This window comes from Vanellus vanellus (assembly GCF_965231255.1).
Source record: "Vanellus vanellus genome assembly, chromosome: 3".
Lineage (NCBI taxonomy): Eukaryota > Metazoa > Chordata > Aves > Charadriiformes > Charadriidae > Vanellus > Vanellus vanellus.
This window is the reverse complement of record NC_138907.1, coordinates 96,504,474-96,518,115: the sequence shown is the minus strand read 5'-3', so window position 1 is coordinate 96,518,115 and position 13,642 is coordinate 96,504,474. Positions and strand designations below refer to the sequence as shown.

General features: G+C 40.3%; 1 protein-coding gene across 1 annotated transcript in view; it reads left to right on the top strand.

The window, feature by feature from the left end:
- Window positions 1-6,719: 6,719 nt before the first annotated feature.
- Window positions 6,720-13,642, top strand: part of COL19A1 (collagen type XIX alpha 1 chain) — a gene marked incomplete at its 3' end in the record, with an annotated part of 201,173 nt that continues 194,250 nt past the window's right edge. The window contains exon 1 of the mRNA XM_082481418.1: window positions 6,720-6,831. Within this exon, the coding sequence (XP_082337544.1) occupies window positions 6,738-6,831 (94 nt within the window). The 5' untranslated portion in view covers window positions 6,720-6,737. The remainder of the gene's footprint in view (window positions 6,832-13,642) is intronic.

The following is a 13,642-nucleotide window of genomic DNA, read 5'->3' as shown; positions in this document are numbered from 1 at the left end:
CACTGCTTTATAGATGTTTTCAGGCTGCATGTAGGATGTTAATATATACAAAAGTATTGGGCAAACACCTGTAATTCCCAGCACAGCTGCCCAAAACCTAGCTTTCATCTTTTTATTATGTGTAATGACTTTTGAAGACGTATGGGTACTTCAGTCTAAAACAAGCCAGACGATGTGTTTTGACTTGGTTTGGAAAATCACCTTTCAGCTTTTCTTATCCCTAATCAGCTGTTTGACCCCGTACTTATTTCTTGTACCGTACGAAAGCCACAAAAAGGCACGTATTTCCTGTGTTACAGATAGGATGGATTCCATATGAAAGAAAGAAGAGAAAGAAAAACAGTGATCAAAGTGCAGATTTTTTTCTTCATTGTGTATTTCTTTGTGTGGTTCATGAAACATGAGAACACGTGGCAAGCTGTTTGTAGTATGGCAGTACGGTTATATACATGCGTTTATCTATCCATAGGAAAACAAAGTGAAGTATGCCTTTTAATCAATTAAGGACATACACATTTTGACACTATCGATCTTAGCGTTGTACGTCTAAGCCTGGACTGGATTGATGTTTTACTGAATTCTACAAATCCAGAACTATTTCAGGTTTGAATAACTTAACTGAAAATTTGTACTAACACTTGAAAGAGTATTCTGTGCACAGAAATGCATTTTTCTGGAAGGGTAATGAATACTTTACAAATGGCATGATACAGCTGTTGACATGTTTGCAACTGGTAAATATAAGCAATATATCAAGACATTGATTTATTTACTTTGAAATGTATGTATATTTTGGATTAAAATGTCATTATTAAAAATATGAAACACATTAGGACCAGATAGTACTAAACATTATGAATGATACAACTCCACATTATTATTTTTGAGATTGGGATTATCAGTGGCATTGGAATGGGAGATAAAGTCCAGACATTTTTTTGTCACTGTACCATTAAATTTATTAGTGTTTGGTTATTTTAAGACATACTACAAAGTGTCAAAGAGTGGAGAAAATGTCTGAGCCAAGACAACTAATACCACAGAAGTATAGTGGTAAGTATTCTCTCTGCATCTTTTTGACAGTTATTTTGGCCCCTTTGCTGAAAATCTGACTGCTTCTTAAGTATTCAGAAAAAGAAGTCGCAGTTTGGGTTTTTTTTTCCTCTTTTCGTCTCCTATAGAAGAAATGAAGTGACATCCAGATTTTCTGTTGGCTTTCTCCTTAGGTGCGCTTAGTGTGCGTGCACATGCATATAAATAATTCTTTTTTGATGTAATTTTTGCCAAAGTTCCCTCATTTGAGTGACATTTTTGCCCTATTTATATCAATGTTAAAATTTCCATTAACTTCCCCAGGGCTGCAATTCCACCTGTTTTGCCTAAGTTCCTTATAGTTCAGTCTAATGTATTTAAAAGCATTTATATTTTAATTGCTTCAGCAGAGTGCAGTTGTCATGACCGGCAATTCTTGCAGAGGGCAGAAGGGATCATTTAGAATGAAACAATCCCACATAAGGGCTTATACAATGGAAATACCAAGCTCTACATTCAGCAAGAAATAGCGTGGTAAGGGGAGTTTCAAATTAATCTCCTTTTAAAAAAATGTTTTCAGGAAGAATACTGCTGCTTTTAAAGTTTTGACAAAGTTTACAGCTTCATTCCTGTGTATGCATTGTCATAAGCAACACAAGTTAAAAAAAAAGTGGGTCTAACGAGACGGAGACGAATCTCTTAGCACCATACAGACAAGAGCGAATTATGCTGCTCGGCTGGTTTGGCTATCTAATCGTGCCGAAAAAGAAACAAAGGTTGAAAGTGAGTGTCAGCAATAAAGAAAAAATTTCAAGAAAATATAAGTCTGTCCCTTTACCCCTTGATTCTGTCACCTTTTCCCACCACCTCTTGCCTGCAACTGCAGTAAAAGCTGCTCAGTAGAGCGGTTCACCCTTGGCGCAGGAGGTGGAACGTGCTCTGCACGTCTGTGCTAAGTATGGTTTCAAGCTTAAATTTCTCTCTTTTTTTCTGCTTCTTGGTGTATTTGCCTTGGCTCTTGCCTGGATCTGGGTCTAATCCTCTCTTCTGTGTGTCACTAAGAGTTTTAGCTAAACTCTGAGATAGCTGGAAAACTGCATCGCTGCAAAGATAACACAGGATATCATCCATTTGCTGGGGGTGCTTCAGCTCATACCGTCAGTTTTTCCCGTACTTCCCAAATACAGAGGAGATGAGACGATGTACGATGTTTTCTCTGGAGTGCCCCAGGAACTGTTTGCAGCTGAACAAGGGTGCAGGTGGTTGGGATTTCTAAGCCGTTTCTGGTAACAGAGATGTTTTGCCAGTTGTGGCTTTGGTGCTTACATTGTGGAAGGCAGAAAGAGAAACCCTTTTTTTGGCTCATGACAGAAGTTTGTACCCAGTAGGGTTTTCCTTGCTCTCGCTTTTCACGTCACTAGACATTCAAGACTGTATTCATTAATGTGAACAGTGTTGTCCATAAATACGTGTGGTGGCGGTCCCTAATGTCAAGGTCCTCAACTAATACGAATCGGTGCAATTCCTTTGATTCACGTGAACTGGCATAATCCTCTTCAGTTGAAGATCTGGGCCAGAGTACAGGAAGCATATGCGTCAGCCAGGGAAGGCTGTAGTAGTTTCTAATTCTTCTACTTACTGCTTTCATACAGATGTGGAGTGTTTTGAAGTTGATGTGGTCCAAATAAGGCATTTTTCATTTTCTGTTTGGAGTGTCGATATCTCGGTAAGTAGAACAGCATCCTTGGTTTTAAGAATGAAGACCCAGTTTGGATCTGGACTCTTGAGCAATACTGAAATATTGAGGGACAGAAATATTTCTTTAAAGGATTAACCAATTGTGTGTGCAAAGTGTTACGCAATTAAAATATTTAGCTAATTCAGAACTTCTGTTCATTGAAATTAATAAGACTGTGTATATTCATGTAACACAGCTGAATCCAGATATTTAGGGCATGTAAAATGAAGTACACCAAAAAGATTTTAAGAGTTTTGTAGCTTGAAAGAGAAATGAGAAATGCAGTTCTTTTCAAATCAAAAATGACAATGCCTTTCAGTAGGAGCAGAGCTTTTACAAAGGGTCTTTCAACCAAGGATCTCACAACTCTGGTTGAAGCACTGAATTAGGGCTCAACACTGAAGCCTTTATCAAATGAACGGTCTGAAGGCAAAGGGAGTGCTCTGATGATTTGTCAGCCGTAGGACTGGGCTCTTGCGCCTCGTCCTGCGAGGTAAGGCAGCTTCACTTTCTATAATTTACAGAATGAGCAAGCGAGAAGTGTGACTTGCCTAAAGTTACACCGCAAGTCTGTGGCAAAGTTGTGGAATAAAACACCCTAGCAGACATGCACGTAAGCTGCAATTTCATCTTTCTCTCGTGATTCTAAGTTGGGAAGAACAACTGTTTTGAAATTTGAACCAGGAAGATAATCGTGTCTTTCCATGTGATTTGTTGGTTATCCTGGCTAGTTATCTTGGTTGAAGTGAGAAAATGCTTTTCAAAATCTGTTGGGGGTTGAGGGGGAGGCAGGGAAGCAAAAAGCTAACCCTATGAATTTTCTGACCTGAAGATCAGTTGAGGTATACTGATGTTAAGCTAATAAATTTTCATATAATAGTCACCACCTTCCTTTTTTTTCCCCTGTCAGAATGATTTGACTTAGAAAAAGATGAAATATGTCTTGGGTGTATATAAATGAGAGATGTTTAATTAAAGCCCTACTCTCTCTGTCTTCTGTGTATCTATTTCCAGTCTTTTTACTTTTCTCCGTCCTTCTATCTGGTTTACATCTTTAAAATGCAATACGGAAAACTGCCGCGAGCACACTTGGAGAACCTGAGAAAAGTGCAGTTTCACACATTCAGATGAGAGCCAGTGGCAGTGCACGATCTCACCATTTCATCACAGACACATGATATTACAGTGCAAGAACATTCAGGTTTGTAAATGGTAGATTTTAAAAGGCAAAACAAATGTCAGTAATCTGCTCTGCTTTGCAGCATCAGTGCCATAAATAGATGCACTCTCTTGGTTACTTGGGTGGCTGATTTTTACATTTATGACAAAGTATATAAAATTAATGATGTGTGCTTACACTTCAGTGATAAAAGCCAGTTTCTGCTGGTGTGCTAATGTACATAATTGGTTCTTTACAACTAGAAACCAGATACTCTTTCATTCATGCGTTCATACTCCGGCAGTTTAATTTATGGAACTGGGATTTTTTTTTTTTTTTGGGGGGGGGGGGGGGGGGGGAAGTGAAAAAAATCCATTTCATACATTGTTACTGGACTTGGGATGTACAAGTATGATTATGTAAAATCTGTGTCTGGGTGGCTGTTTGTCCTTTCTTGCAGAGTATTCTGTGCTCACTGAGTGGGAGGGTCACACTGTGTGAGACTAATAAGGACAGAGCTGCATCCCCCTCTACCACTCTTTGGAGACTCACTCCAGCAACTCCTCGGCACTACCGCAGCTCTGTACAGGCATTTTCAGTGCTTCTGAAAGCAACTGAGCAAATTAAAGGTAAGCAACTCATTATTTGTAGTCAATTGTCTAAATATCTCACATGCACACACACTACAATGTTCCTGGCTTTTGTGTTTTTTTTTTTTTTCTTTTTTCAAAGTTGCCATTTAAGTTTATCACCGATTTTGCCAATGTTAACTATGTGCTATATAAGCATAATGTACACAGTAAGCTTTTAATGTACTGTAATCAGTCTATGCTATAGGATTCTGCTCATGATTGTGTAATAAATACATTGTATGTGTTTGTGGGTGACTATAGGTATATGCTAAGGTATGCTGACGAAAACAGCCCTACTAAATTTGCAGCAACTTACAAAACCGATTAAACTACTGCAAATTGCCACGACGCCGAGCATGCTTATTAATTGCATGTGCGTATTTACATTTAAATAAAATTAAAAAAAATAATTGGTGTGTATCATTCTAATTAACACACGTACCGAGCGGCCTACATCCAATTAGCCGAAACAGACTCGCGAGCTGCGGGAGGGGTGGGGAGCGCAGTCAACGCTCCCCGGGACGGGGGAACCCACGCGGGTCCGCGGCTCCCGTGGGATGGCTCCCCGGCAGGCTGGCGCCAGCGCGGTCCTGCCCGTCCCGGAGCCCACCCACGCCCGCTGCGGGCGAGCAGCGCCTTCTCCCCGCGGGTCCCCTCACCTGCCGGCCCCGGTGCAGGTGCCGCCCGCGGCCGGCGGCGCTGCCCCGCTGCCGGCCCGGCCCCCTCCGGGCGGCCCGGCGGCAGAGGGCTCCCTCGCCCGCCGTGGGTGCTCGGGTCCCGGCCGGCCCCAAGCGGGCTGCCGGCCCCGCTCCGCCCCGGGGCTGCGGAGGAAGCGTCGGCGGGCGCCTGCCCCCCCCGGCTCGGCTCGCCGGGGGCCAGCAGCTCCCGGCGCCGCGGGCAGGTTACGGGAGAGACGGGGCGAGGAGCGGCGGGTAGGAAGGAGCCCGGGAAACGGGGGTGCGGCGAGCAGGGGCTCGGGCTGGCGGCTCTCCCAGCGAGCCACCCGCTTGCCTTAACCGCCCGGTGTTGGGGACGCTGTCCCTCCCGCACCCCCCAACTCGGTCCGAGAGAAATTAAAGTGCCGCGTTACCGTCGGAGCGGGCGGGGGGTCGGGTCCCGGTCCCTCCCGCCCCACGGGCTCCGGTTAGTGCGAGGGAGCGGAGCCCGCACGGGCAGCCGGAGGTGGGGTGGCAGCAGGGGGTGGGTGGGTGGTGGTGGTGATGGTTGGTGAGTTAATTGGCAAGAGCCCTTCAGAAAATGAGACCTCTGGCGAATTGCTGATGCCTGCTTGTAAAGCAGGTGCAGGAAATTAAATGATAATGTTATTTGGACATGTATTCACTTTGCTGCTGCTGCTGGGGAGGCTGGAAAAGTTAATGATGGTGTAGTTGCTGTCAGTACGTGTGACTGACAGAATAGCTCTGGTGATGAATAAGGTGCTTTGCGAAAACAGTTATAAAAATTGCATCTTAGGTGGGTGATTTGTTTTTCTAACAGAAAATGTGATTTAAAATTATTTGTCATTTTCTGTGTTTTCTTAAATTCATCTATATCTATACATTGCAGTTGACTTAGAAGAAAAGCTGATACTGTCTTTAGCGGCCAAAAGATATGTTGTTGAAGTCAGGCTGTATTTTTGTGAGATCTAAACTGTAAAGTCAGTGCAGGCTGCTCTAGGCGCTTGGATATTTTGCAAGACAGAGAAATACTGTTTTGGTTTCTTTTGCACTTAAACTGAAACAATTGTATAATGGCCTTCTTCGATTTGAAGACTACTTCAGCAGTCACCAGTAGTGTTTTGATACCAAAAATATTAGCTAATATATTTAAAATTGAGAACCTGGCAGAAAAATAAGAGAAATTTACTCATTACTAATGAAATGAAAATTGAGTGGCTTTACAACTAATATCTCTGAGTTGATACTTCTAAGGTGTTACTTCTGAGTTTTGTAATTTCTTTCTAAATTTACAGAAGTATCTTTTTTTAACTCCTTCAAACAGATCAATGATACACTTTGTGTGTGTTTAGCGACTTCCTCTTTACTTTACACTCGAGAAATTCTTGTCTGTAGCTTTCTGATGGGGTGAGGGGAAAAGAATAAGAAGATATTGTTCTGAATATGATTATTTTCTGTTTCAGATTTGTAGCTGATTGTTCACATGTGTCCAGGGGGAGATGAAGTACGTTGGATCCTGCATAGTTTGGCTTTGTACGGCAGTCTTCCTCCTCCTTCCTGTTTCTACTTCTGTGGCTGTCAGTGACCAGACAGGTACTTCCATTTTTTTTGCCCATCACAGACCCAAGACATAAATCTCAGTACTGAACAACTTTGAACAAACAATGACAGCGCATGGAAAATAAGCGGTATGAGCAGATAAAATTATACAAGTTTGGGGTTTTTTTCAGTCTTCTTTTTTAAAAGTCTAAGTTTGAAGCAGTTCCAAAGCAGCCTTTCTGTCTCCTGTGCTTGGAAGATCCATGCTTGGAAGCAATTGTAGTTCCCAGGAGTTTTTTGTACTTCTTCAACTTACTGTACAAACCAAGTTCCTAAATCAGAGCTTGCAAAACTTCTGTGAACAAAATCATGTGGCTTTATCAGAGCAGATCACTGATCACGTTGATCTAAACAACCTAATGCTTATGTTAACCTCACCTGAACCAGGTCATACATTTCACAGATGTAGAGTTAGACAAAGCCTTGTGCCTAAGAAGACAGGGGAAAGGGATATAGTGATATTGTTTAACGTACAAGCTGTTGCACATCTTCTGCAAATTTTCTCATACTTCTTTGTTTTCTCCTCTCTCTTACTGTCTACATGTTGCCTAGCTCCCTCACTTAAACTCTACATTGACTCTCCAGAGTGTGGTAAATTCTATCTTAAAAGCACATTGTGTGTGCTTGTAGAATAAGGAATTGTCAGTTTTCTAGAACTGCTCAGCCTCAGCACATAGCCCAACTTTCTAGACTTTTCCTACACTTATTAGCAAGGAGGCATGCTTGTTGCTATTTAACTAGAAATCAAGAGTTCTTCTTCATTAATTCTTTTAGGAAATTATACTTATTTTTAGTAGTGCTGTTTTTCCAGAAACATGATAAAAGATAATATAAGCTATGCATATATAAAAACTTTGAATCTGCATAACACATTTGAAACTCGGGCCCAAGAAATTTAAAAAGTCAATGACGAGGATAATAATTCTTTCATAACTTCTGGAAAAAAGAAACAGTAATATTTAATAAAAGATAAGTGTAATGCATGGGCTTTAACATAGGAATTTAAGTCGAAGAGTTTTTTACCTTATATTTTTAGGGCAGCTAGGCTAAGTGCTCAACTGATGAATTATTCTTAACCCCTGTGAGAGAGTGAGCCTACATCATAGCTGTGCAATCATTCTCTTGAGCTGTCTAAAATAAGCCAAATAGGTTGTCTTTTCTGTTGTTGCTAGCTGGTGAACTGTAGATGGGTGGTTTTAAAACTGCTGAAGGTTCCCTGATAATGTAAATGAATAAACGTAAACTTCAGAAATTTTTAAAGAAATACCAGAAAGTTTCTTTTATATTCTCTTTTTTTCCCTCCCTAATGAAATGATGTTTTCGTAAAGGGTGAACCAGCCGTAGAAGAATGTGACAGATACACTGTTTAGTAGCAGTTCAGTGTATCTGAACTGTACTTTATGTTCTGTTAGAAGTTTGTGGGTAGGCAGCCAGCAGAGAAGTTGCAGTTCTCCTTAACCCGATTGCCGCAAATGGATCAAATATGGGTCAAATTGAACATCTGGGAAGAAGAGGAGAGATTGAACCTCTCCTGAGAATTACTGCCGGTGTGCAGTTGAGAGAGGCTTCTGCAGTTTGAGGTGATACAGGCAGATGGTGAGGAATGACAAATAGATAGCTGCCAGCTTGAGCAGCTCTGCCGACAGCAGGGAACAGGCTCAGAGTGAAGCCTCAAGTGGGTAACAGGAAAGAGACTCTTCTAGAGACTGAAGGGATGGTTACCATCCAAAAAAGAAATACGAGTTACAGAGCAGAAAGCAGGAGCTGAGAAAGAGCAGACCCTGCGATGGTGGAGCGGTAAGGGGTACAGGGGTGTCTGCAAGCCTTTTGTTCATCTGCCCCGTCCGGCTGAACCAAGCACTCTGTGTTGCAAAGTTGTCTCGTTCTAGTTTGATAATTTGGATGCAGATGAATCTCTTACATTTAGAAACGTGCTCACTTCAAGAAGAGAGGAATATCTAACTTGAATAATAGTATCTATTTTTTTTTCCTGTTTCTTTTCTTTCTTTCATTAATGGGCTCTTTCTTGGACCTTTGTTCTCTCCCCTGAACCAGTTCTGTTTGGATCAGCATCTGTCCTAGGGAATCCTTTTGGTTTTCTTCCTTCAACAACATATGCATAGCATTTATTTCTCACTGTGCTAATATGAAAGCATTTCCAGCAAAACTCATTTAGATAGGATCTTGGATTATTATCCTGAATTTTCTCACCTGATCTACTTGAGTCTAAAGGAATGGCTTTCAAATGTTGGCAAAAGTGTAAATTTAGGTTAATTTGAAAGGGGGGGGGGCAGAGGGAAGAAGTGTGTTAGGGGAAACAAATCTCTTGTGCAAGAGAAAGGATTAACTTGTGTGCATATGTAGGGAGAGCTTTCTGAGCTGGCATTCTGAGTGTACTTTGGAACTTGATCATTGGGTCAATACTGTAAAAAAAAATAAATACCAGCATTGGAAAAAAATGTCAGAGAATGACAGAGTATGCTGGATCTTCTCAGAGCAGTCCTCCTTAGGCTCGGAACGTGTGCCAGTAACCATTAGATTCACATCAAGAATTTCTTTCAGTTCTCACTTGTCCAGAACTTTTGATGTGCTAATTGTTCATCAGAACGAAGCACTCACTACTAATGACAGAATATAACAAATCTGAGGGAGAAGGTTCAGGAGTTCTCCACAATCATGTTTTTGATCTGACATCAAGAATATTTTCTTCATGTTGTCAACTTACATTTTTTTTATTGTTGGGAACATTTGGTTTTGGAGCGTGGACATGAGCTCTTTCTGTAGTGACACATGAAGTTCTAATTTGATCATTCCTGAATGCTTCATATTAAGAATATTAATACTTTGTCTCATTCCCAGATCATTGCTGCTTTTTCAACTTTCTTTTACAATTACTGTTTTTCAAAGTCACTTGCTAACCCATGAAAAATGTAGTATAAACAAAGTCCTGGGACTGTCAGGCATGGTGAATTTCCATTGCATTTCGACGTGGAATGTGTTGTGAAAAGTATTGGCTCTAGATCATAATTTCAGATAGACACTTTAACCCAAATACAGTAAGTGGTTTCAAGTACGCGAGTTGGTTCAGCTTTTTGGTTTTCGTGTTTAGTACAGCTAGATACTTCTCAAAATCAAGATAATGGCTCTACAGTAACTCATATGCAATGTATTCATATTATTAATATTTAATTCTGAATATTTAAGGTAGGATCCACAAACTATTGTTAGCATTGCAGTGTTTAAGTGATGCCGCCACCCTTGGATTCTTTGACTTGTGGTTAAATACTAAGTCTTCTTGGGTAGTGAATAAGGGGCTTTAGGTACATATAAGAATGTGGTTCATGAAAGCCTACACGCTGTAGAAAGCTACTTCAGCTAGTGAGTAGTAAGTAGTATGTAAGAGAGACCCCAGACCACAAAGGGGAACATTCTCAGTTACACACACTCTTGCAATGTGAAGCCTGTAAACTAGATTAGCCCGTTTTTTGTTATTATGGAAAGGTAGAGAAAGAAAAAAGCATCAACTTCTGTGGCCAAGATATTCATCTGGGATATGAAGTCCTGTTTTCCGCTACCTGCTCTTCCTCATGGGAAAATCCAGTCCTCCAGGGTCTAGCATGAGCATCCTAATACTTGAACTCTGTTGGTATGGATTTCTTATTCCCGCCTGCAAAAGCTTTATGTTCTTTACGTAACAGTCTAAACAGTCACCAGACTTGGAGTTGACTTCTTTCCTATATCAACAAAATTGTAGATTAAGTCTCCTTCATTCCTCTTCCCATCCTTGTCTTAATTAACAAGTATATTGTAAGGTAATATGATGTGGCTTGCAGAGTTAAAAAAGGAAAACAAAAAAATCACATCTGATTTTCTGGTACTTCCATACATGAGGATACAGGTATGTAGGAAATCTGAATTCTTGACCCTGTTTGAAAACAGGCCAGCTGGGTCTGCTTATCGTGAGTATAAATACCTTTGAGGTGGACTCGTTGGATGTCATTGCTGACACCTGCAGGTGTGTCGCACACTCTGAAGACGTTCCCTATGCCTATATATTTATGAAGCCTGATCCAGCAAGAGCCTGAGACAAATCCCAGCTAATATGGGTTTCTGCCCGAAGCTTGAGTTCGTCATAGGATGTGGGTATATGTTAGGTGGGTTTTTGCTGTTTGGCCCCGTTCATTTGGCTGGTCGTGCTTGTTGATGGGAACTTCAGTGCCCTTGCAACAGCACATCAGTGGTGTTAGATGGCAGATGAAAATTTCACCTGAACATAAAGTTTAATTATAAAGCAGCAGATAAGTGCTTGTAACGTGCATCTAGCCATTACAGGTTACACTTGTATCTGGAGGAGCCAAGAGTACTTACTGGAAGCTACAGTTCCCAGTCAGGAAGTGACCACAAGAGATGTCTGTAAGACTGAGACTGAAGCATGTACCGGAGTCTCCTCTGTCCTTGTTTGCACAGAAAGGAAAAACGGGCATGGGGCCTAGATGGAAGCTGCAGTGTGCTTCAACAGTTGCCGTGATCGTTCCAGGAATTCAGAACACGCCACTGCATGTTGCAGCTGATAAATCCAGATGCAAAGCCATTACTTTAATTTTGTTGCATAATGCTATTAGAAAAAAATTCTAAAAAAATTTCTTAGTAGCATCTTATTGGAGAGACAGAAGATCTGTGGTCTTTGAAATACCTACTTGATATGCATAAATAGATATTTTCAAAATGATTACGTTGATTTTATGATAATAAGCTCCTACATAGAGCTCATTAATTTCTACAGATTAAGGTCTGTAATTTGTCCTATGAATAGGTGATCTCATTAATTTGTAGGTATATTAACTTCAGCTTTGACATCACCGTTTTAATATGAATTGTGGACTTCAACCCAAACAGACACAGTTTTATCACATGCAGAGCAATCTCGTGTATAAACGTAAGCTCGTTCTTTTTACTGCTTCGTTAGTTTAATAGTAAGGTATTCTAACAGGGCAGGGGGGTGCATGGTTTCCATGCCTGGATTAGCGGTAAGGGTTTGTCTTGTTTGTTTTCTTTCCTAAATGTCTTCGTGTAGATGTTCAAATTCAGCTACCCGCAGGATGAACGGCTAAACTGTCTGTTTTGTCTCGGGCCAAAGCAAATTTAAAGATCTGCCAGCAGTACTCAAAATCTCAGAAGAGGCTAACTTTTTTAACTGTACAAACTGTAACTGTAGAAAGAATTTTCATCAGTCTATAGCAATGCAAGTTGTCAGTCTTGGTATGGAGAGGTTTCATTTTCAATTTTTAGAATTTTGCCTTAGCCCGCTGGTAAAAAGAATAACATTGGGCTAAAGGAGTGCATCAGCAGCATGAGATAGAAGAAAATTCATAGTAACCTTTTGGGTTCTTCTGGGGATATGAAATACAACCAAATAAGTAACACTTACATGGCCCGTCTATGCTGTGACTGTTATGCTCTGATAAAAATAGGTCCACGGTCCAGTCTGCTGCATGTGAGGAATCGTTGCTATCATCTGGATAACACAGAAATTAAGGCTTGAGTCTTTATTTGGACTTGGAAGAAAGCGGCTGAGGGGAATAAGCTAAAGCTCTCTAGTCTTTTGCCACTCGGCCCTCATGTAAGTTAATGCTGTAAAAAAAACCCAACAGTTGTGTCCCAGATTCTCTAGAGCAGTTCAAGGTAAAAACAGCAATAAGTCATATCTGGCTGCTCTTATTATAAGTACTGTAAAGTAATTTAACCAAATGTAACATGTAGATTTAAGAAAAACGTCTGTCAGTGTATGCGTGCCGTGCCATTGCGGCTTCAGCCATAACAGGCTTCCTTTACGCCAACATATTTCTTGTAGCTATACCTGTGTAAATCTACCATAACCACATCCACTGTTCTAGAGTGGCTAGAGATGAGAGTCTATAGTTTAATAATCTGTATGAGTGATTGAAGGATGAGGTTTGCAGACTAAAGGGGTTATCTAAGGTGAACCTGTTTCTGGCCCATAGCGTGTATGTGTATATCAAATGGTGTATTGAAATTGCTATGTTAGTATGTAATTCCAGTGAATGCTTTTCACACTACCTAAAAATCCCTGCGAAACAAAAACGATGGAAGATTTCTTTTCAGTTTCAGTGGTTTCAACATGAATATTCTTTACAGTTCTGCATCTTTTCTTGGAATTTACAGTGGGAATTGCTGTTGGTTTTAATGCATATGTTTCATTTCATTTGTCGTGAAACTTAAGGTAAATGCATGTACATACACATATTTATGTATGTATATAAAGGAAAGAAAGAATACATTGTCTTTGTGCCTTAGAAATAAATCAATTTATGATTGATGTTACTTGTAATTGTAGATTGCAATTTTAGACATAAAGGACGTGGAACTTGATAACTCTTATGAAAAAATGTCTTCCACCCAGTCTGTTCTTTAAACAGTTGACATAATTTTCATTAACCGTGTTGCCAGGAGGCATCGTTATCTATATTGTTATAAAGAAATTATATAGATATTATAATTTAGTTTCACTTTTACTGTTTTTTCTAATCAGCTATTCTTAATCCAGATCAACTACTGTAACACATTTAATAGAATTAAGACTTTTGAAGGTTACTATGCTTTTTACATTACTGCAGAATGAATGATACATTTCACATGCTTTAAGATTACACATACAGCTATTTTGAGTGCCAACTTTCTGTCTGGATGCTCTTGGAAATCTTTAAATATAGATGATTTCCAGGTTAGCGGTAGGACATTCCTCCTTACTTTTTTAATTGAACTAACACTTCAGAAAGCCCTTTGA